Raw genomic sequence first — 26141 nt, 5'->3', positions numbered from 1 at the left:
GTGATAAATTTCAAAGTACGCGAAGCACGCGGATGTTTCGCAATTAAACTTCACGAAGCTACTCCACAATTTATTGATCACTCTTCTATTTTGTTCGCTTCACGTGGTTGGGAGATTTTGATAGCTTGCATAGGGCTTACACAAAAATTCCCAGAGAATTTATGACAAAAATCGAACAGCGCGAGCGAAAAGGGTGCATCGGAATTCCACGCACTGTATTGATCTTTAGTGATATAGTCCGCGCATAGCAATTAATATGTTACAATATTCAACAGCAAACGTGAGTAAAATAGGAACGGTATAGTATCTGGTGCTTTTATATAGAAAATACTGCCGATGTTCTTTTTAATTCTTTCAATTTTTTGCGTCTCCATCTAACAAATTTTGCATCTTATCGAGTTTATTCTCACATTTCTGATGCAATATATTATATAAAATGACAATTTATTTGTTCAAATAATTAACCATACTCTTTATTTTCAACATCTAAAGCATCGCATTTCCATTTATCTGATATATCGAAAACCAATAATTATCAATCGCAAAATGATATACATACATGTGCATTTTCATTTATATATCGTGCAAAATGATAATCCGCTCTGATTCACGTGCATGTCACTTTACAAAGAATTATTCGAAATCGCTTTATATGACGCTATTTATCGCTTTCCGTTCGAAGCTCGATGGCCCTCTTCGATGAAACAAATTAATCGAATATTGCACTGATAAATACTCTTGACAGTTTGTCCTATCTCTACAGTTACTAATTTGTATATTTGTGGAGATGCGTCTCTGTGATGCTTGCATAACCGCTCATGGAACCAGTCACGGATCCTATATGCATCCCCATCAGCCTTCCATTATACATATTATTTGCTTCTCTCCGAATGAATAATCATCCATGAAACTCGTATAGCCAATAAACTATTCATGCCGCAACGTGGATACGATATTTCAATTCGCTTGATATTATTTAAATACATCATTACAACAATTATTCGTTTGCAGAATTGATTAATGATTGCATTACCACTTGTTCCTGTATAAAACGCTAATCAAATTCCCGATGAATTGGTGGTCGCTAAATCTTTCTTTTGATTTTCTCTCGGAATACCGGACGCGATTCGTACTAACCCGAGTGTTATCCGAGAGTTCGATAGGGAAAGCGTCTGCGATGGAAACTCGATTTTCCGCGAATGCGCCCTCGGCGGATTGTTCAACCTGGTTTGCGTGTGTGCGAAGTAATCGCATTTATAGAAAATCCCCACTGGCCCTTTCAAGAATCCGCAGTACGATACGATGAGCGAAACGACGCGGTCGCAAACGAAGTGGTCGCGAGATTCTATTTTAAATATTCCCCATAAATTAAATCACGTAAAATGCTCACAAGCAAGTAAATCGAAACTCGATAAGAGAGTGTATCTATTTCTCGCGGGGCAAGAATTTCATTGTTAATTCGTCAAAATCCTTTTTTCGTGTTACTATTGTTCACTTATCACAGAATATTGGCGTAACATTTTTATAAATATTTTACAAAACTCTATAAAATTTTTCCTACCTGAATATCGGAGAGAGTGGCACGGGTATGATGACTGAGACGGCAGACCATGTCACCAGTATCACCGTAATCATAAGAATGGCAACGGAATGGCGAATTCAGGCACAATTCTCGGCATTCATCGGACGTGCCGACATCCTGATAAACGGAGTCCACAGTTTTCAATATTCGGCCTGTCAGTTTCTTGAATTCGCAAAGTTTCACTGGCTCTTCCACGCAATGATTTTCCAAATAATCCACTCCTTTCGCTGTCTGGAAGGCATTTGAACCGGCAACCGTCAATCTATCCATATCCGAAAGCTCGCATTGCTTGGTGGCGTTGGCATAATTTGCAGATCTGAAATCCAGAAAAAAATCCTTATAAATAATTTGCTGGAAAGCTAACTACGAGCTACAATTTGCAGAGAAAATAAGTTCGTTGATACAAGAATTATCATGAGAATTATCACGAGAAACTTGTATATAATTCTTTCGTTCTATAATTCATACCTTTTATCATTTCTGAAACTTTTCTCGATTTCCGAAACTGATAAATAATCCATACTATCGGAAAAATTATTCACGATTACAAAAATCTTTCTTTCAGATGTATAATGCAAATAGCAATAATATTTTATCTCCCTAACGATTTTCTAATTTTTTTAATTATATATCTTATTTTTAATTATTTTTTATTATATATCTTATTTTTAATTATTTTTAATTATTTTCTAATTATATTTTATTAACAAATTATAAAAAATATTATCTTTTAAAAATAGTTGAACACATTTAAATATAAACTATTCCAACGCAAATATAATATCAATCTTCATAAGCCTGATATATGTCGCGTCTAGACGGAAAATTGAAATCAGGGTATTTAGAAGTTAAAAATAAAGGAAAGACATGTAATCCGTTTTATTCATCATGTACAGCGTCGCTCGTTTCACAGTATGTAAAAACATACGAGAGGACGCACGTGCTCTCCGTATAATCATTATACCCATGTTAATCTCGGAAGGCACAAGTTGTAAAGAAAACACCCACGCACGAGCAAATCCGAGCGCGCATCCGGGTTTCGTTTCCAGAGTGGCAGCGGAGACACGACGGCACGAAGTCTGTCCGCCAGAATAATTGCTTTCCGCCACGCTTTACTGCGCCGTAATAATGCGTAGTTAATGATACTATACGAAACTAAGCAAGAAACAATTAAGAAGATGCTAATTTATTAATGCTCCTTTTAGAACGAGAAGAGGAGAGGGACAAAGAGAATGTTATATGCTCGATTTATTTTCATTTCTCTCTTCCGCGCCCACCACATGCATCTCGTGGATAATGTGCATTCGGCATAAATTGAGAGAAAGATGCGTTACGATGTGAACCAATATTTGTAAAATTTTAACGATGAGAATAATCTACAAATTTGAGTAGCAATTTCCGACAAATTAAACATCCATTCATCTTATAATTATGGATCAATTTAAATTTGATGAAGCGATGCTTGCATTAATATTTCAGGCACTATGTGAACACGATACGATGACATCTATGAGCGATCGATACTAAAATTTCCTATTTAATTGGAGTTCTTTTGATTTAAATTAATTGCGATTAATAAATGTTTCGATTTTAATTAAGTTATAACGACAGTAAATTGATGTTCGTTTCACATAATAATTTACAAATAAAAATCCAAATCTGGGAAAAATGTTTTTGTAACCGTGAATAACTTTGCCGCCGGTCAATATAGATTTTTTTTTTATCAATTTCGGAAATCGATACAAATACCGGAAATGATGAAACATTTGAAATATAAAACGGCAAAAATTATTCGTGGTTACAAAAATATTTATCTCGAGCCTGCATTGCATATGTACACTGGTCACTATAGAATTGTTCTGTAAACATTTATATTGCTTTATACATATCGATGGGAAATGATAGTATTTTATTGCATATGCCGAATGGAGCAGTATATTTTGTCATATTTTTATTGGATCTTTCTTTATATTCATCACATGATCTTCCTGTACATGGTGCACAGCCAGTGCAACAATATTTTGGATTGTTTGATATCGATAGTTGCTTCAAGGTTTAATTAAAACGAAATATTGCGCGTTGACAATTTACTAATAGAAACGCAGCATTTTACAAAATACATGTATGTTTACAAAAATTAAATTTTATGAAATTGCACAATGGCTGTGATGCATCTAATCTCTCGTAATCTTACTAATTTTCTCGAAGCAAATGATTACTCGTTCGAACAATCAAGATTATCATGATTATAATCTGTTTTCTCGGGTCTGCAATTTTGTAAATCGATAGGGAAACGAGAAGATATTAAGAGTAGAGGCATAGAACGCGCTGCCCATTAGAACATGTGCGGTCGCATTCTTGTCGCAACCGCAACTTCCTCTATTCGCGTCCGCTTAATGTAGCGCGCGTAAACGCGTGTTCAACATACGCAACATACTTTCGAGACAAGAATGTCTAGGAAAATTGCGGCTCCGGTTCTTTTGTACCTCGAGATCACGTCTTCACCTCTGGCCGCTCTATAATCCAGGATTACGTATTTTCCGCGTCGAACATTTACCGGATAATCCGGAATATTTTTCGACTTGGCCGAGACATTGAAATCATTACCATCTTTTTCCCCTTCTCGAGAGAAAAGATCCGGAGGACTGAATAACGGAGAAGAAAATCGCAGACGAGAGACTTTTCGCCGTAGCATTCTCAGATGCTCAATCGGCATCATAATCAAACTTTGTCCTAGGACTGGTATCCGGACTGGCGATAGGGGAGTGGGAGTCGCTCCCGCGAGGCCCGAGCGGCGAAGGGTGAAGCCGCCAAATTTATTCCACGTCGCTCCATCGATTTTGGATTATATTGCCTTAAGACCTGAATAATATTCATGGGTGCCACGTTATGATTTCAATATTCCCGGCGCTCCGCCGTGCGGTGGCAAAGTCGAAAAATCACCGCGGTCTTATGCGGTCGGGCGCGATAAACCCTGGGGCTCGATCGAGAAATATAATCGAATTGGTAGCGGTCGTCTGTAGTTCCCGCGATTATCAATGTGCCTCTTTCGTCCTTACATATTCCGTCCCTCTGCGTTGCCATTTCGCGAATCGATAGCCGTGGGTCGGAGGGAGAAAAGGGGGCCGCCGACGTGAACAGAGCGCGGTACCGCGACAATGGTCCGCAGTAAAACCGACGATGCGAAATGAATGGGTCACGAAAAACGCGTTCCCAGCTTTGTTTCACGGCTCTGGCGCATCAAATATATGTATATGTGAATGAATATTTGCTCGTTAAATCAACAAGTTTCGGTCCAATTGTTCGTGATTCAAATACAATAATTGTCCGATCCTGTAAGCCGCTTCGCTCCCCAGCCCTCAGCCTTTCGTCGGCGCAATACGTCGTTTATTATTCATTTTATACGCAAATGCGGACAATCGCTTTTATTCGAAAAATTATTTTTAGCCTATTCACTGATTGCGCCGCGTATTGATTATGGGTACTCTCCGAAAGATTTGCCATTCATGCTTCGTTGATGAAGATATCAAATCGCGTTGAATACAGCGTCTCATTATCGCTAATAGACATGCAAAAACTATTAAAAAAGCCTCGTTTGAAATCGTTACCGCAATGATATAAGAGCCGTAGTGGCGCTACTGCGTTGAAAATATACCGGATACTATAAAAACATATTGAAATTGCAGCTAACGAGTTGCCGTAAGTTGCAACAAACCCGCGATGTCGCTAATGATGATGGAGTACGTCAATCACTCTTGCAAAACTAAAAGCCGCAATGTACCTCATAGTTTTTCAAGCATAATTCATGCAGTTTATCACGAATTATTAATTATACGAGGGAAATAACTATATGACTGACGAAAAGAATGATTATCCATTGAATTGTTTTGGTGCAAAAATAATTGTGATAAAGTGCTTTAAATTTTTATGAAATTTTTATATCACTTTATACAATGGATATGTTATGCTGTAAAATGTTTTTTGTCTTCCATGTCGACAGCTTGACATTGTAACGATCATGGTACGTTAATTTATAGTGTAACGAGATTTATTACATTGCTTGCGCGGTGAATAACGTGCCGTGCACACAGAAGGAATAAAAAATATTATAATTATAAATTCCATTTTTTGTAAATTAGAAACAGTAGAAGCAGATTAGAATATTTATAATGTTCACGTAGTATCTTGCTACTAGTTCATCGCATATCCATTCTGTAAGTTTATATTTTTATTTTTTATTTTTTTTCTGTAACTTTACTTAACGAGTACTTTTGGAATAATTCTACTTTTAAGACAACCTATATATATAACAGATCGCTTTTCTCTCGTTTTATGTAAAACATCTTGTTCGTTGTATATTGTCAGCTAGCTTTTTGGATGGCATTATCATCGAGAGTTCTCTACTTAGGGAGAAACTTATGCGACGAGATACGACCACTAAAGGCCCGGCCTCTCAAAGTTTATTTCGGACAGGCGATTCGGGTATCTCTCATGGTAAATAATTAATAGACGAAAGGGTAAAGTTTACACAACGTATTTCGCACTCGTGTCTCCTTCCACATCTATCCTTTCCCTAATTAAATTGATTTGTTCTTAGTAAGAATTTGGTTGAACCCTTTCTCATGATTTTTAAATTATTTAATATTAATTTATTAATAATAAATTATTAGCATATTTTTCTGTAATTAAAATCCAACATTGAATTATTTTGTTAAAATTAAATGAAGAATGTTATCTATGTTTAATTTAATTCACAAAAAACCTCTGTGTTTTTCAATGCATTGTATATCTAAAACAATGCGATATTTTTCTTACAAAGAGAAAGCTTTCCAAAGACAAATATAAAAATTCAGAAAGATATTATTTTTCTGTAATTATATATATAAATAAAAATAAAAAATTATTTAATTAAATAAAGAATATTCTACTTTCAATTCACGAAAAATCTTTGTTTTTTTCCATGCATTGTAGGTAAAAAACAATCTCTTATGCGATATTTTATTTTAAAAAAAAGGAAGCCTTTTTCAAAGACATAAAAATTCAGGAGGATATTACAGTGAACCTGAAATACGATGTATAAGTTGACATGCCTTTTTCTGTCTCACGACTAGAATTCCTGTTACCTGCGATAGAGCAACATGAGCCGACTGCAAGTCTGGCGATGTGGCACGAGACACAGGAAGAGATACGAGAGTAAGTTGAAAGTCTATTGCGCAACGATAAAGCCCCTTCTGATTTTCTTTCCTTGATTCGGGACAAAAGTTACCCGGCGCTCGTCTCGTACGACTTAGAATAAACATCGAGGGGAAACTTTAACCTTCCAGGCAGATGTTAAATGCGAAGTTAACTGCGACGGGACGATATTCCGTCCGTCTTCTCTCTTTTCAACTTGTTTCCCTTTTTCCATTCTCTCCTATCTCCTCGTGTTACCGCTCTATCGCGATTCTCTTTCCACACTTCTACGCCATACTATTCCGTACAAATGGCGAGACAAAAAAGACAGGCCGGATCAAACCAGCGCGAGGAGGGTGAAGATGAAGTGAACGAGAGCGCGGCGTCGTCGGTGACGATGGAAAAGAATTACAAGTGAGTCGCCCCGCTGCATCTCGATGAATCTCGAATTATTCTTTCCGCTTGCTACGGGACTTCCATCACAAAGCCACCATCAAAAAGGCCGTATATATACCTATGCACCAATACTGGAAGATGTCAATCGTAAAAATAATTTCACTCATCCAAGTTTGTCATTTGTTGAGAGGAATACTGATTTTTTGAGAGCTCATCGAAACATTGACAGACAAAGAACTACGCAAAAGGATTAGCTACAAAAAAAGCTTACTAAAGCTTTTACTACATTGTTAACGTCGATTCGTTATCGAAAAAGCATCATTTAGATTTTCCGTGCCGTTCTTTATTCAATTTTGGAATTATTAATAAATTCTTGTTTAACGAAAATCGATAGAATGGGATAAGCCGTTTTTGCCGAATAAAATTTTCAGCAAGATACACATAAATGGAACTTTTTGTGAATATTATCGAAAATTCAAGAGAATTTTAATTTCACGATCAATTGTCAATATGTGTTCAATGTTAACAATTAATATGGAGATCGTCGATGACGATGAAGAAGAGGAGATTGAAAGAATCGCGCAAAAAGAGGTGGTACATCTTATATAGCGATAAACGTTCGCAGTTTTAGTACAACGTAAATCGTTCTAACGATCGCAATCGACAATAACAACTAAATAAGGAAGCTGTACAAAAACCATCGGGGGAATTTGCAATATCCGATAACAAAAATGTGTAATGCGTGTTGGGCGTGTCGCATCATGTACGAACGTATCTCAAGTACGTCCATATACGGAGTATAAACGGTCGGTAAAAAAAAGCAAAGTTAATTTGCATTACTTTTTTGCGATTGCTCACTCTGCCCTAGCCCGCTGACCCGCAACGTTGGTTGGGTAATCCCACTAGACCCGGATAAGCGACGATATTAATGATCGTTGCGTAAAAACCAGCGCGGCAAATTTCATGCACGCCACCGCGTCCGCATATCTGGTAACATTATTTAGCCTCGTGCTCTCTGGAATGAACTAATCAGCTTTATATTGTGTATATACGGAACATTGGAGGCAAATCCTGCGTATTATTCATAAACATATATCAACAAGATACTCACGTATGCGGCAGCGTTTCACAACGCAAATTGTGCGCGCGATTGAGGGAAGAATCTCGCGGAAAGTATTTTTAGGACGACAGCTTTCGCAGGTTATTTAATGAAATAATAACATGATGTGATATGAAAGTTATTCTTGGCAAAATATAATTTATGCAGAAATTACTCTGTACATATTTCTCAAAAATATGTACGAAGAGAAACTGAAGAATGCTATTTTTACATGAAAGTTTTTCTACTTAATAATTTTGCTACTTAACGATTTTACGTTTATTTTATGATTGAAGTTATCGAACGATTAATTAGTTATATTATTCCATTAATAATAACAATTATTCACGTAGAGAGGTTCGTAATATCTTGATTGCAATGTAAATTACAAGTGAATGCGATTTTCATAATGCCAAATGCTAATGACCACACATAATTCTATAGGATTTTAACGCAGAGAAATCCATATTTCATACGATTTTAACGTGTTTATCATATTTCGTTTTATTCATTGCGTGGGGAGGAGAAATGGTTAAACAAATTTATTCATCTCTCACGATTAAAATTACAGTGACGCATGTGCTAATGTCTGCCCAATGAAAGATAAGAGCTTAATGCGGCGTCACAGAATGATGGGGAAGGATATGGATAGAGAGCCACTCTGAGAGGGTGAGGGATTTCGGCGAGCGTTTAGCTAGCTGCCGGCAAGCTTTGGTCCACCATCCTGCATCACCTCCGCGCTATTACTTGGAGATATACGTCGTCTACGCAATCCCGTGATGCATTGCGCGTTCAGCCGCGGCTGCGAGGCGAGACGCCCTCTCCACGAAATTCTCTCTCTTCCTCTCTCTCTCTCTGTCGTCTCACCCTCATCCCTCACCATCTCTCTCCATCTGCCACCCCGGCCTTCCTCTTGCTTTCTCGACAAATGGCCACAATTACGTACATGTGCCAATACATAACCCACACCGCTAGCCGCGCCTCTCTCGCCAGCCCTTCTTCGACAAAGTGCACCACCACGAGTAGTCGTTCGTTTACTCTCCAATGTTCTCGTCCGATACCGCACCTTCCCTCTCTCACGATTCACTCTGTCGTCGTTTGCCTTCCTCTTTCTCGCTTTTCCCGATCCTCGCAGCCCTTTTCGTTTCTTTCCCTACCTGCTTTTCTATCTCTCTCTTCTCTTCTTCGCTTCTTTCCCGCGCTCCTCTTTTCTCCGATACTATCGCGATAGACGCGTAAGGTTGGAAGGAGAGAGAAGGTACCGGAACTCGCTCGTCGACGAGTTATCCACCGAAGCAAAACGAGACATCGTTTACGAGTACGTCGCCGCGCGCTTTCTCAAGCTGTCGTCGCGATCGCGCGGCTTTCACGGGGATACACAGCCCCGGTTAGGGCATTGTTGGCGAGGGAGTAAATACATGAAATTAAACGGGCCGCTGGTTGTCGACGCGACAAACACAATACCAGTGCACGCGATAATTTTTGTTTTCCTGCTTTCTTCGCAAAACGAGTATATTCCAAAGAGACACATTTTTTTCTTCTGTGAAACAGTATTCGAATTCTGTCTGAAAATATATAATTATGTATAATATTACATTATTATAAAAAGTTGCTCTACATTAAATTTCATTTCTCTCAACTTGATGCAAAGGGATGCGATATCTGTTGATATCAGAAGATTATTATTGCGGTGAATGATGAAAGTTGTAACGATATTTAAAAGTGTTATTCGTGGCATGATTAAGTAAGTTGATTGTTGTAAAATCAACCGTCTCTCTCCCCTATGAATGGTTTTCGCGACATGCAACGCGAAGAGAATAATATTTAATCGTGATGTATATTGGATTCGTATTACATTATGTCCAAGTTATACTTTACATTTCGCATTTATCGCTCTTTTATAACAACAATTACTTTCAACAACGCTAAGTGTTTCGAATTAAAGCCGCGTCGTGAAAATTGTAATGAAATAAAGCTCGGTATCAAATAATCCTCTGTTTTCTATTGACTAAGATTCTGACGCTCCATCGCTGCTTTCTTGAAGTAAACTTGTTTGCTAGGTAAACGCAAACACGATCGAATCGCGTATTGTCTCAGGTTGACACAGTTAGTCTCTGACGAGCGGAAACGAAATTTCAGACCGGCGTAATCCCGATAATGGCTGAGCGTCGTTGTATCTTCGGTAGGAGTTTCGGAGAAATCTCGATACTCCCAAGAATAGGAGGACGACCGGTTTACCGAGTGGAGGATGGAGAAACTTGTTCTATCGCAAATTGGGAAACGGAAGGTGGGCGTCGGAAGATGCGTTCACCGGATAGATGTTTCCACAAAGATATATACTCATACATGCGCGTTGACGACTTATACACGACGGTGTGTCGAGATTGTGTGCGTCTGTGTGTGTGTGTATATGATGCTCGATATAATTACGATAAAGTTAATGTAAGGGTGTCAGGTGGCCCAGCTGGTACCGCGGTCGAGCGACAAAGACAGGGGATGTAACAGGTGCTATCTCGCGAGTTTCGTAGTGTTGGCGTTTGCTTTTCTGCTGTGTGTCGATTAAACCGGATATATTTTGTCGAAAGTTTGAAAGTTTGATCGCGCGCGTTCCACGAGCTTTTTCCCGCCAAAGATGTCATGGGATCCGAATCCCGGATTCGTATCCAAGTCGTACCTCGATCCACCATGTTAAAGGCAAAAAGCGTGACAGTTTGCTAATTTATCGCGTACACTCGGCGAGCTGTAGCAGCCACTGAATCTCCACGTTTTGCATCGAGAGACAAGGATAGCAATTGACCGCAATGGCCGGTCGAGCTTCAAAGTGTCAAAGGGAAGCGCATTGCGGTAATCGATAACGAGAATTGAATCCTTAATCGTAAATCTTCACCTATGTGTCAGCGGTTCCAATTAATAAATATACGCTACGACTAATGAATCGCGGTCTATTTGCACGATATATAACGAAACGGTAATTCCGTTCTGATTGCGAATTAATTACTTATATCACTCCATTTGCATATGCAAATTGCACAACCGACCTGTAGACTGGGAGGAATTGAATGAGAGGAGGGTCGGAGGAAAGAAGGTTAATGCCACCATCGTCGTCGGCCCGACTATGCGCGAAAGAGAGATAAAGTGGAACAGAAGGAGAAGTGCTGAGCAATGCCGAGGATATCTCATATGTATCGCGGAATTCCTTTCTATCTTGAGCTCTTGTAACAATCCTTGTTAACGACATTTGATAGTAATACCGCTATTAACATACACACGTCAATCGGAGAGAAACGACTCGGTTCACTAAAAATATATATGTATATCAATATGAAGTTTAAGAAATTTTGTACGACATATTTCGTTTAATGATGCGTCAATTTTTCTATATTTTTAAGTTTCTATTTTTATTTTTATTTTTCTCGAAATTACTTTATTAAAGAAAAACGCGAGATAAGCGAAAGAGATTGAACAAGATTTTTCACTGTTATAATATCATGCAGAGAGGCGATAGGTTCAAAGATGCACGTACGAGGCGATATAAAATCGTATCCCTCTCATTGCTATCTCGGTCGTAATCCTCCCTAAGCTGCGATGCACAATCGGTAGAAGCACAATCGCCGATGCTGCTAAACATGTGTACACGCATACACACTCACACATTCGTAAGATATAATTTAATAGTCAGTCTGCGCGTCGCTATCTCTCGATGGAAACGACATCCCTTTACAGATGGCGTGAATTGCGACAGAAAATGACAGAGTGAGGTCGCTGAATGATGAAGAGAGTTAAGAGGAAGATTCGCGTCACCGACCAAAAGTAAAGTGTCTTCTTTAAATGTGCGCCGACTTGTTAAAGTCTCGGTCTTCAACAAGCGACGTATTCTCTCGCGGGGCGCATTATCTTCCTTTTCGCAGAAATTTCGCGATAATTATAATTGGACAATTTTTATCCAGGCAATGATGCCTTTCGATTTAGCAAATAAATCGTCGTGAGAATTGTACGAACGCAATAACAGAAGGCGAAGATCGATGAAGGGGGCGAACAATGGTTGGCTCGAATGATTTACTCAGATTCCCAATCGTCGAGTTTAAATGATAGTCGTCCAGGAGCTACCAGTTGTTGGCGAGAAGTATTATCGTGTGCGGTGGTCGCAACGGCTGCCGTCTAGAAGGCTGTCACTGCCATCAAGTTGCTGTAGAACTGCGGGATCTTTGACGGGGGTGGCGCGATATCTCCCCAGCGGGGGTTTCAACCCGTTGAGATGAGTATGGGCGATTGTGCGAATGCCGCCGGTTGTACGTTGAGTACACCTATCTACCTCCACTCCACGTTCAAGACGCATCTCGTCGGAGATAACGCTGACGCAGAGTGACTATTTCATGGGCATTGATACCTCACGCTCGTAAATCACGCTTCGAAGAAAATCTCCTTTATGAAATTCTCCTCTCACTGCCATGCACTCGAATATCATTGCTATTAAAGATTATTATTGCGCGTGTCTACTAATTGCATTTATAAAAGGCTGGATACAAATCCATAAGAGGAGTCTATTAACCGTAATAATTTTAATAAAGTGTGTTGTGTTTAATTCACGAATTGTATTAAAATTCTACGCGCATTTCTCTTTCTATTCTATAGGAGGAATTTATTAATAATAATTATGTTTAATAATTATACATATCTTTTTATAACGTACACGAATACATGAACAAAGCTTATTTTTATTAATTATTGATACGTCAAATTATTTTTAAGTATTAAAACAATTTTTGTAGAATTATCCAATACATTTTTTTGCGAATCTGTCGCATATAATTTACGTTGCGTTTAATAGCTATTTTTTGCAGACACTCACATCATTACATTGCGAATATTCATTGTCGTTTACTTATCTTGGTAAGCTCCTCTGATGTATTCTTAAAGAGACAGCACGGAAGGACAGGTTAATGCGCGCTTAACCATCACAGGAAATCTTTTCTTTTTTTGCTATTTGCTGGGATACGCCAACGCTGCATCGTATCTTTGCGAGAATATATTACGAGAGAGATTTTCAGCAAGAAATATATATATATATAAGATTTGAATGGTATTTTTGTACGCACATCGTGCGCGTAAAAAATTGCGTGTACATATTAATTTTTATCTTCTGCTGTGCGTGTGTATGCATAGATACAATAAAAACGCTTCTATTTACGCGTACATTTCGCTCCACTATCTCATGGAGATTAAGACGAGAAAAAAAGGATCCGGATTAACGGCACGAGTGCACAGACGCGGGTAATCGCTTCGCCTTGCATAAGATATTACGCATCCAAGTACAAATCCCTTCGTTCGTGATTACCGCAAAACACGATATGCAAGATACGGTGGTAATTGAAAGACTAACGTAAGAAAGCGATAGCAGGGTGTTCCAGCTAATTAACGGGCGTTCGTGTCCGCTGGAATATCGACATAACTGATGGGAGAGTAGGAACTTGAAAATCTTCTGAATCGGTAATCACGGCTACCACCATCGTAACTGAGCGCCGCGCGGTCGCGCGCGGCCATTCCGCATAATTTTACCCTTCTGAGGAATTTCAAGAGCCAGACATACCATGCTTTCAACTAAAGCTCCTCGACGCCTTGGCCGGCTTCGTCGGGGCAACCATGGCAAATCTCTCGATCGCGGGCATTCACGCGGAATGCAATTAACGTTCGTGGAGAGCGTTTATCAGCAAAAACGAACCTATTCCCCTTAACTCTTTTCCTCCTTGTTTTCCAGATCTCCCTCCCTCCTTCGCTATCTCTGTCTCTGTCTCTTTCTCCTTCTCTCTCTCCCTCTCTCTCTCTCTCTCTCTCTCTCTCTCTCTTGATTTAACTCGTTTCTAGTCATCGTTACGGCTAAACTTTCCTTATTACCAGGATCGAGCAACTATCGGTTTACGTTAGCAGATCGGGCGTAATTTCTTCCCAAGAGGTATCCGCGGAAATTTATTCTTTCAAACGGCATTTAACCCTTTCCGCGAGACCGTAACAGTGATTTCTGTGGCGAATGCATTAACGTACACGAGGAAATTGCAATTTCGCAAATTGTGCGTATAATCGCGGTAACATATATCACAGAAACTACTGACATAAAATCCCGCATCTTCAAACGATCTTAATAATCCTGCTTGCTGGTAAAAAGAATTAGGATTTCTGCGGAAATATTTTATTTAGAATTAAATTAGAATTCACTTGAACGTGCAAGGATTCGAACTCGTTTATCCGAATCTTGCGCAACGCCCACGCCTAAGCAAAGCCGAAGCTCTCCAACTAACGATTTTCTAGCGTGCCCGCTTATCGCGTGATTAATGATACACGAATGCAACGACGACTTAATCCTTCCGATGTTCGCCTTTCGCGCACTATCGCCAACGCAACCCGTCCGCAGATGTCTTTAAACAGATAACGCCGTAGAGAAGAGAGGAGGAAAAAGAGGAGGTAGGCAACAAGGAGACTTTAACGTATGAGCTGACAATAGACGCGGAAGTGCGGTGCGTTGAACGCCAAAGATGAATGTTGCATGAATTCCTACTACATATCCACGATTGTCCGAGTCGCATGCGTGCTCTCGGAACGTGACGGAAAAACATTACTCTTTGCTGAATTGCCGTAATTCGTAGGACATCGCGCCCGTACATCTGCTGAAGGTACAAGGATCGTAGGCCGCGAATATATTGCGGGCGAGATACACATGCATTGCCGCTTCTATGAGCCGGAAGTAACTTTTATTACGCAACGAAAGCTGAATATTATTCAGACGATGCTCCCGCTATTCATCGTATACATATATATTGCAGCGCGAGCATTGAATATCGAAAGAATTTCGTTGAATAATAAGAAACGTTACTAGCCATCGAGAGGATGTTACGGTTTCTTCATAAATAATTGTGGGATCCACGTCTCGGATTCTGCGAAATTTCGTAGCGCAAAGTGGAATGTGCAGAGAATAATCGCTACCGCGCGAAACTAACCCGTGCGAGGGAGTCTCTGATGACTGTTTAGTCAAACGAACGCCGGTCAATTTACATTTTAATAGCTCGTGCGGTCGAGATGGTGTCGTGGAATGGCCGTTATTTGGCGAACGCGCGGTAACAACGTGTTATCCCCTCCGTGGCATTCTACTACCGTGTGTTAAAGTGATAAGAACCATGCCGGAATGACGACGATTCTCCCCCGAGGACTGTAACCTAACGCGAGGCGAAGAGAAGCGGACCCGATTACGGCGCAATCATCCACGACATCGGCGGCATTCCCTTTGCTTTTTTCCTCCTCTTTTCGGCTCCTTCATCTTTTTCTGCCTGTCTCATTTCTCCTTTTTTCTCTCCCTTTTACCGGATTTCTGTCGCTACTTCTGCGCCATTCGGAAGCGCCGCCTAACGATCAGCCATCCTCTTTACAACTACCGTTCCGTAGGTCTCCTTTGTGACGCTCACACATGAGGAGGAAAGAGATTCCGCATGAGCGCTTGAAAAGTCGATGTCTGTTGCGGAATTTGGCTCTCGGGGACGGCGGTTCCGTCTCTTTGCTAGATTTGATGGTCGGTTGACCGATTTGCGACTAACGAGATGCTCTTTCTCATTGCTACAGACCGCAGATCCGGCCGCAGTAGTAAAAACAACTTACGGGTAGGACCGAAGTCGTCACGCGCAATTCTCTTCCCGGCTCTTTTCCTACTTAACTGTCAATAGTCATTAAAAAACTTACAGCTTTTCCAATTCTCATCATATTACGATGCTATATTTTATATAATATGATACTACATTATATATCATATTGATATATATTTAAAAAAAAATATTTGATAGTAAAATTAATATAATTCGCTGGAAATTTGCACTTCCGAAAACTTTAAAAAAAAACTACTCGTTCTTAAATTACCTTTCTTAACTTTGCCTGCACATGTCATGCATTAATCTTATTATCCCGTTTTCATTGGTTGAAAGTAAGTATATGAGTCTGAGACTGCACGTGAATGATTTATGGCCACTCGGAGAGTATATTCTCGCAGTATATCTTAGATTTTCTATATTTGCTCGCGGCCTGAAAAATAACTTTTCTCCTTGATATTAGGTTGAGTTGAAACGATCCGTGGAAAGGCAAAATAAAATAATTATTATTTCACTGATGTGCTGACAAGCATTGAGTGTACATGATAATTGGCCTGGATCATTTTTATCGCATTTCTGAAAAATATTATCTGAAAAGTAGATGTGAGATTATTCTTGCGCAGATTTAACAAAGTAGAAATGCACGGCGCGAGAATCATTGTCTTTTTCCACGTCGTCACATTTGTTCGTTTGATAAAAATTGACTTTGAAGATTTTTTTCACTATGATACACCTTGGTGAAAAGAGCAAAGGCTGGAAGGAACAGTTTCGTAAATCATCGTAAAATTGGATTACTTCCAATAGTCCGGCAAAGACGACAGAATTATTTGTTCTTTCGTAATTTGGCGTCTCGGCCCTGCTCCCCTTTTGTGCGCCCTCGTAATTTTTCGTTTTTCCCCTTTTGTCTCTTTCTTTTCAATTATCTGTACATCGTGCTGCGTGAATCATGTGCTTGCGAAGCTTTTCATTAGTACAGACGATTGTCAGAAATAATCGAATTATTTCTAAAATCGCATTAATGACGAGAAGAAGATAAAGAGTATTATGTCTGGCATTTCTCTATCATCTTTAACGTGCATGTAATATTACACTTTTTATTTTCATTTTTACCATCACCGACCGAGAATGAAATCTTTTTTGCGGCGAGCATAGAAACGTGAATACGAAGAACGAAGAAAATCTAGGTATTTATATTCTTGGTTAATAATGAAACGTAGGTATCGTGTGATGAGGAGACGAGAGAAGGTAAAGAAGCCAGCCGGAACCGATCGACATTTACTTCGTTGGGAAAGGAAATGTCCTGCATTGCAAGGAATGCTCCTTTCAGAACGTATCTTTCCTGAATACTTTAGCCTGAATACATTTTCTGTTTTGTGAATACCTTTAGAGCTTACTCGTGAAGCTCTATAAAGTCCATTTTATAAATCACCTTGCTGTGTTGTAAATGTTGCAATATTAGCATACTTTGGCTGCGTAATGGCAATGTGCTCTTTGTTGTTTGAGAGCCAATTAAAACGGCAGAGAAACGTTGGAAAGAACAGCAAGCTGCTGTAACAAAGCCCGATTTTCCCCAATAAGTGAACATTTTTGCTCTTTAAATTGTTTCGTACATTATATATATTGTATTCTTCGCGTTAAATAAAATTTTATTTTTCCGCTAAAGTTTAAAAAAAAATCCATGCATACTTATACATCACATGCACATAGTATATGTGAAAATAATTGGATACAGAAATAAACTTTTCTTTAGAAAAATTAAAATAAATTTGATATTACGATAACGCCAGATTTATCTTTTCAATCGGAAAAATGCAATTTTTGGAGCACGAAATATAGCACAGTGTAAAATCGATAATAGATGCGGGAGGGCTCAAAAGCGATGGGATTATTCCGAGTATCGATTTTAGATTTGGGTAAATTAGATTTGAAATAAATACTCGATTCGAACGTGTGATTACGGTGTGGAAACGTGAGTACGCGAGAAGAATGGACGAATAAAATATTCTCGTGGGAAAGGTGGAAAAAGAAACGAAACCTATGTATCTATTGCCCGGACTTCGGTCAGTCGCGACTCGCAAGGGCGACACAGACGTGTTGCACCCTTCGCATGTATGCGGCGGGTATGTACCTAATGTGGCAATTGTGTGTGGCTAATGCTCGTTATCTCGGCGTGTCGACTATTTAATGGTCCTACGTAATGGTCGGCCCAACGATATATTGTCCGTTTCTCGCAGTGTGCGCGCTAAACTCATCCTGCACCAATCTGTGGCATTATTCCCGACGGTTATTTTAACGGGTTACGTCACCTTGGCGAGATTTGCATAGAGAAATCTGCGGCGACCCTTTGACGCGGCGCACATCGCATCGCATTTGCCGCATTGCATGCATAGGTATCTCCTCGTTTCTGTTATGATTATGCGCCTCCATATGATTTGTATTCGCGAAGGAAACGCTCGCGAGGAGGCGAGATCAATATTAGGCTTGCAGATTGATCGCTGTCGGAAGAATTACAGGCGACGTGAGGTGACGTGACAGTTTTTACCGCCACGATAGATCGTGTTACTCGTGGTTGATTCAGTCACTTCGACTTCATCTATCTTTACTCGACTAAATGAAGCGAGCACAAAGAACGTTCGGAAAAACCAAGATGCGGAAGATAGATGCATCCTGGAATTCCACTTATATCGATTCGAACCTTTCATCTTGTTACGTGTCACAGGAAGCTCGCAGTTCTTTCGATTTTCGATTCCGCTAGGCCATTCAGGAAATAATAATACTTCAGGAATAAACTTTTACGATTAAATGTACATATTACGAATCATTCCTCTTACACGCCTGTTTAAGAATCGCGGAATGTCCGCACGTACATTCACAATAAACGTATTTCCAATTTGCGGCTTCCGATGCGATTGTAAATAGAATTATCTCATTTCAACATTATTGCAAAATTATGCTACATATTTAAATTATACCAGGCGGACTGATGATATATGGCGAATGCATATTAATGTAATCGATCCAAGTTTCCGCGGAGCGTACAATTCCCAGGTTGACTTGCATAGAAATCATTTACATAATTCTGAACTTTTATTCTTTATCTTATGGAATCTGCGCAAAGTTTTTCACTTTATAGAATCTTCTCAATCATAATGTTACGTGAGCATGATCTCCCTACATCTTTTTCTATTTGGATAATCAGGAAATGTAAACCTTGGAAGACATTATCGACCATCTCTCAATTTAATTTATTTCACTGAGCGAAGCAAAAATTTCCCCTGAATACTCAGTTAGTGAAATTCCACTGATCGATATTGTAATGTAAATTAGCGTTTAAATGTGCAAAACTACCCCATGCATAGCTTCTTTCGGAATGTACAAAGGCGTACAAAGTGGACAAGCGTTACGGATGAAGTTGATTTTACGATGCTACTTTGTTGTATTGTACGCTCATACAGAAGTACAGGAGGAGCATAGCATAACTATGCTAATATATCTACAAGACTATACCCACATATTTCTAGTTATTCTCTGCAACGAAAGGCCCCCTGTTGCGGTGACTATTGCTATCTACGATATGCATAAGGTGCATAAGGCGCATAAGGTGCTTCGCCTGAAGGCCGTGAGAATTTTCGTGATGCTTAAGAACGCGGATACGACGGTGGGTGAGAAACGAGACATTCTTCAGAGAGAGTGTGCGAAACATTAAATAGAAGATAATTATTTCGATTTATTAACCATTCTCGCGCGGATCGCGCGCTATGAGACAATTTATGACACTCCATGCTGTCGAGAGGCATTTTATATACAACGAACCTTTGCCGCGAAATTATAATCGCACGGTCGTCCATGATTAAGGCTTAGTCTTATGCGAAGCTTATATATAGCGTATATCTCTTGGATAGATTAATTAATATTCTCAATAGCCATATCATTTTAATCTTCCCTGAATTAATTGTGGGTAAAAAATAAGCGCAATCAACACGCGCCAAATTAATGCATTAAATCGGATTACGCTTAGAATTTTCAAGTAGGCTACATATACGATATATCCACATGCTAATAATCCGCATTAAATTGATATTAGTAAAATGATATATGCTCAACGAAACTCACTTTAAATTGGATATACATATTCATCAGGCATGTAATATTTTTTTAGCAGCTGATAAAAGATAGAAAAAATAAAGGTACTTATTCTCTGTGAGATTAACAGATATTATAAATATCAATTTTTTAACGCTACTAAATTCAGTACGAAAAATACCGCTCTTTTGTTCCTTTCTTCTTCTACATTATGCGCCACAAGAATTCAACTGGTTACAAAAGCTCGAGAGAGATAGAAAGAGATGGAAGAAGTCCTACACGATAGAAAAGCAGAAATCTTTGAGAACATTGCGCGAAGCGAGCTTTTACCACGAGGGCTATTGAATCGAAATCAGATTCTCTCTCCTTCATTTTTTGTGAAAAAAAAAAAACGTCGATATCCGGTGCAGATATCCAAATCTATAAGCTTTTCACGCATCAGCTGCTGATGGCGTTTTTAATGTTATAACATTGACCTACGATAACAATCATAAAACGTTCCAACTTTTTTATTTAATCTCTTGCCATACGTAATGTCCCATTATCTATGTAATTGAAGAAACAGACAACATTTACAGGCTTATTTTTTGTTACATTAAGCAATCAATACAAAAGTCGAGTAAAAACGGCACACAGTCATATAAGCGGCTCCTTTAAGTTCGTTAAGATAACATTTCTGTCGCAATTAACGACAACGGACACGACTTACTGCCAATGTTTATGTACATTATGCTACGTGGAGGCAGAGGAGGTGAAAGCTGAAATAAATTGCCGTCTTTCAAGCAATCGTGAAAACGACGTCGCCACTGCACAGCTCCTTTTTACTTCCCCCTTTCCGTCTCTTTATTGCCCGTGCTTATGAAATGGCACAAACGGTCATTAAAGCAAAACGAGGTACATAATAACGCTAATTGTCGCCTTTCCGCCTAACTGGTGTTTGGCACCTGGTAAAACCATTTTCAACGATGAAAAGATGAACTATAATAACGACGTTGTCGCGTGTTGTAATCGGCATATATCATTATTGACAGCACAATGCGGTATTTTCTACCTTGGGAACCGTGTATTAACGTTAATACCTGGTTCCAAGGTATATCAGCCTGCAGCGAGTCAGGCATTTTCGGCAATTAACCCCAACCACACCCTTCGACATGAGCTATAAGGCTTCTTAATTGGTTTCCTGCGATAATATCGAGTTTAGGCCGCAAAATTCCGTCGACTCGATTAAAAACAAGACCAATAGGTTGATACCAGATATATCGATAAATTCTGCGGGAATATGATCAATAAAATGGAAATTTTATAGCGCGGAATATATTCGCGATTCTCTCGCAATTATTTTCATGATTAATTTCTAATGTTCTTTTGTGTTTATTTTTGTTACAGGTAAGTTTACAAGTATAAAAAAAGGATTATGTGCAAAGCCACTAGAAAGCCAAGAGGGAATGCAAACGCGGTATGTGTACTCACGTATGTGTAACTAGACGTATATCCGGGCGTATTCGTTTCCATCGTGCGATACAAGCTTGAAACGTCGACCCATCTGTCGGCTTTGCAAGATAAAGTTCTAGTATAACACTTGTTACGCAAATATGACACTATTACTTTTCCTGCTCGCGGAGAGACGTCTGTTAAAAACGACTCTCGACTCTATTCCGGTCTCGACAGATGGCCAAGGTAGACAGTAACATGATGAAAATTTCCTACGTTTATGCCCTTCTTTGTTCAGCCCTGTTCAAAAATATACGTATATAGTATATTATTAATAAAAATGAAATACGCGTTTTTAAATTCACATTGAAAGACAATAGAATGGCATGAATTTAAGAAAAATATTTATTCGTGCTGCTCTTTATAAATGTAATTTTCTGAAAATATATATTAACGTTATATCAAGGAAATACAGTATCAAGTATTCTACTGGAATATTTTTATATAAAGATGACGAATATTTTCCATGTACCGTGAATACAAGAAGAAAGTTCTTGATAACCAACTAATTAATTAGTTAGATAATTTGCTTTCGTGAAAAAAAAGTTTATTGACATGACGCAAATAGAGGGGAAATATAGCAACAATATTTATCAATCTTTAATATTATTTATCAATCTCTTATTTTATTACATAACTGTGCAAACGAATTATGATAAAATAAAATTCCAAAAACAAATATTTTTTTTTTACGTTTGACGAAATAATTTGAAATAACTTGATCAAAGGAACGAGTTGGAAGCTGTTAATGAGCATAGTAAAGTCTTTCTGAATTTTCGCGTTCTCTTCTTCTCTTTTTGGTGAAAACTAGGGCAGAATAAGCGAATCTTTTATGCGAATGGTAAAAAGTTCGACTCAATTAAAGCCTTGTATAGTGGAGGTGGGAGCGACAACGCGAATCACGCTTTCCGTACTTAAATCCCCAATTTCACGGCTACCTTCGTATCGAACAGAGCGTGACGCGCCTCGATCGTTTCCGTGACATTTTTCTTGCTCGGCACGCGAAGCCAAGCGGAGTCGTAAAGTCCACAGGAAATGGAGACAGAGTTAGGATAACCCGAACCCTGTAGCTTTTGCTGTGTGTGTGTATATATCCCAGACGATTCCAAGAGTTTCCGAGATTGCAATTGCGAGTTTCCATTAAACGATTTGTTTGTCAAGTTGAGAACTGATTTAATTTTACCTCGGGATCTTATTGCAAATGATAGTCACGCTAATCTGTATATTAAATCATGTATATTAAGTCATTAAAGTTGATTTCTTTTCGTACACGATATAAAGTCATGACGGAGACTTTCTCTATATTTGATTATCGTCGATTATTAATACCTTCTTTCTTTATGTCATGGAGCACATTGTGTAATAGAAATTAGCAAGTCGAAATTAGCAATTACGAATCAATTTACGTAATAAAAAAAGACAGTCTAATTGAATGCACAATAGAACGAATAGCACAAGGCAAGAGAGAGAGAGCGCGAGTCAGTCGGAAGGAAAGAGAGAGTAAGAGGAGCAAAAAAGTAGAGGAAAAAGGCAAAAAGGAGAGGTCGGACCGACGCGAGCGGAACCAGTGAAAATCGTTGCTTTACGCGGATCATAAAAGTTACAAGAGGGCAGGAAATGCAATGCTTCAGTTGCACGTGTCTCTCTCTCTCTCCCTAGTCGCTGTATCTCGCTTCCTCTCTTTTCGGATAGTTATATGTCGGGGATTCAGAGCTATACACGGCAACGCGCAACGAGAGCAGCGTTACGAATAGTTTGCCAACTCGTTGAGCGAGACTCAAACTCGATAGGCCGTCTGGGCAGGCAAGCTGGCGAGCTGGTCCGTTTCTATTCTTTGCTTCTTCGTTCCGTCGTTCGCGTTCCATCGCACTTCCTCGCTCCGGCAAAACATGCCGGTTGCTTTTTTCTATTTTTTTTTTCTTTACATCAAACATCTATCTCACTGCGCGATATACCCCTCTTTTCTATCCACTTCCGGATCCTCCGCTAACCACCTGCGTCTTTCCTCTTTATATCCTCGCGCTCTCTTTCCTTCTCGCATTCTACAACAGATCGACACGAAATTGCGAGATGTAAGCAATTGCGAGTATGAAACTAGACAAAGGAGAGGCGAGAAAGAGGAGGAAATCCTGAAGGAGAGCCGTGAGCGTCGAACCCGGCAGCGGTACGGCAATCACGAGATTGTTACACATACCGCCATCGTTTCGCCGGCATTGGCATTAGCTCCTCTTTCTCGCGCCTTCTCTCTTTCTCTTCTCGTCTTCTTCGTCTATCCTTTTCCTTCTCTGCAAATGTCCTCTGTACTCTTCTTCTCGGCTTCCAATTCAGTCGGTGCTATCTAGCCCGCTGGCAGGATACATCCGTCCGTATAGTTCCGGACCTCCATCGACACCACCTCGACACTAACTCGGTCGCAAGTACACGTATCTCGTACCACAGTGTAGAAACTGCTGCTACGAATACCGAGCACGAACTTTTCAGTGGACATGCCGGCGTATGCTGGTCCGTCCGAATGTACATCCGAGAAAAAAGCTACTCCATTACGTACTTCTCTGATCTGACCTTAAGAAAAGTACGTTTGAGAGAGAAGCTTACACCTCGCCGCTCTTTCTGAGACAATATACGATTAGGACGCGTCGCGCGGGAACGATCGCGTTTTCTGCTGACCGTAGAAATAGTCCTTGGGAAGGGTAAACGCCCTCGGAGAGACATGTTCAAAGGGGACTTGAAAGCTGCTCTTTCAAATCACGTCTTCGTATCCTTTCTTCTTCAAATTGCACTCAACATCAGATAGCATGATGGAATAATTTTTAATACGGCGATGTGCGCGTACGTACATCAATTAATTTTCTTGTTGTCCATATCAATTTATATTTTCCATATATATGTTGAATTAATATTGAAGTAATAGTGAATTTAACATAAATGCGAAAAAAGATTAATTTTTATGTCATTTAACTTAATCGCCGTGCGTAACAGTGCACAGAGAAAAATATCATTCTACTGCTAAGAAAAACGATTACTCAGTTTATTTTTCTTTTTTTAAGCAATAATTTTCTTCAACAAAGAATATATTCTTGATAAAAATCTTAAAATATACTCATCACAAGTGTTAGAAAATCTCATTATCATGTACTCGAAGGAAGAATTTATTTTCTCTTCAAGAATATGGTAAAGTTGAATCGCAAGAAAAATCAAACTTTTACTTTATATAGTAAGCAAACCAAATTTTTCTTTTAATTTAATATTCTTAATTAACTAAAATACTGCACTTATCAAAATTCAGAATATATTCAATTAAATTTAATGCTTGTGGTGAACTTATGATATATTTGCGGATATACCAACTTATACTTAAAATAAATAATATTTACTTGAATATATACGATATACATTTTTCTCTGTGTGTGTTTTGATTCCCATCTTTATAAGGAATAATGAAAAGCCAGTTATTCCGCACGGAAGCCACGATAATTGTCGGCACTCATCTGAATCTGAAGGCCGCGAGCGCGTTTCATTTTTCCACGGATAAATCTCGTACATCTGAATCCACATCCTTTTCAAATCTGAGATCGGCGAAATCACGTGTCGTATAATCGTCTACGTCGAGCGACCTTGCGCGCTTTTTTCTCGCCGTCATTGAGGCATGTCGTCGCCGTCTTTGTTGTCGTTGTCGTCGTGCTTCTTATGCGATTGTACGGAAAAGGCGATGCCAGTACAGCATCAGGCCGATGCGGCCAGCCGCTTTATTAGGTATGCATCGGAGTAGACACGACGGAGAAAGGAGGAGGAGGAGGTGGTGGCGGCGGATAGAGCTCTCGTGATTCGCAGCCGGCGTTATTAACGTCCGAGCGCTAGAAGCGAGCCCCGATCACATCGCGTTCGTGATAAATCGCTTCGGTGGCTTTCCCCGGCCTCCTGCGCTATTATATATATGTATATATATATGTCTTATACGTTTCATTACAAATTTCCTTTAGTGTCGTTACCCCTGCGTGTATACGTGCGCGCGAGCACACCCGCGAGAATCGGAGAGAGCGCCCTACGCTCGCTCGAAGATAGGAAAGGAAGTAGAATAAGAAGAGGGAAGATGTATTTATTGTGGGACGACGTCAGCGGACAAGGCAAAAGTGAACGCTCTCTCCCCTACGGGGACCGCGGGATATTAATTCTTGTTACTCATACGTATCGCCGCGCGATATCCTGTACAAGTACCCAGTAGAAACAAAGAAAGGAAAATGCCATAAGACAAAACTGGCCGCGGTGAATGATCGTATCGAATGAATAGGATTGCGACGCGGGGCGCAAAGGGGCAAACTCGATCGCTCGATGCTTGATTTTTAATGGGATATCTTGTCATTAATGCTATTTGTATTTCTAATTTTTAATGCGTATATATATATATACATACATAATGTATGTATGTATATATGTATGCACTGAGAGAAAAATCGTTTGATTTTTTAACCAATAGGACTTGTATACAGTAGAAATTATTTCGATTAAATCAAAAAAAATTTCTAATTATCACGATAAGACTCGATTTTTTATAACTAAACGTTTAATAGACTTTACTATAAATATTTAATTAAACATGAACACAGTGATGCATTTTTTAAATTTAATATTATTATCAAGAAAATTTAATAAATTTAACAGGAAGAGAAATTAATCATACTCGTCTGGTAATTCC

At 39.3% G+C, this 26141-nt stretch overlaps 2 protein-coding genes across 4 annotated transcripts in view; one reads left to right on the top strand and one right to left on the bottom strand.

The window, feature by feature from the left end:
* LOC105256678 (autophagy-related protein 16-1) overlaps positions 1–26141 on the top strand; it is a 406486-nt gene that overhangs the window by 178256 nt on the left and 202089 nt on the right. The window lies entirely within an intron of this gene.
* LOC105256674 overlaps positions 1–26141 on the bottom strand; it is a 175761-nt gene that overhangs the window by 12829 nt on the left and 136791 nt on the right. For both annotated transcript variants that reach the window (XM_011266805.3, XM_020029193.2), the window contains one exon: positions 1562–1898. In XM_011266805.3, the coding sequence (XP_011265107.1) occupies positions 1562–1898 (337 nt within the window). The remainder of the gene's footprint in view (positions 1–1561; positions 1899–26141) is intronic.

This window comes from Camponotus floridanus, unplaced genomic scaffold (genome assembly GCF_003227725.1).
Source record: "Camponotus floridanus strain SB8 unplaced genomic scaffold, Cflo_v7.5 scaffold81, whole genome shotgun sequence".
Taxonomy (NCBI): Eukaryota; Metazoa; Arthropoda; class Insecta; order Hymenoptera; family Formicidae; genus Camponotus; species Camponotus floridanus.
The sequence above is the reverse complement of the archived record's forward strand: the minus strand, read 5'-3'. Positions and strand labels throughout refer to the sequence as shown.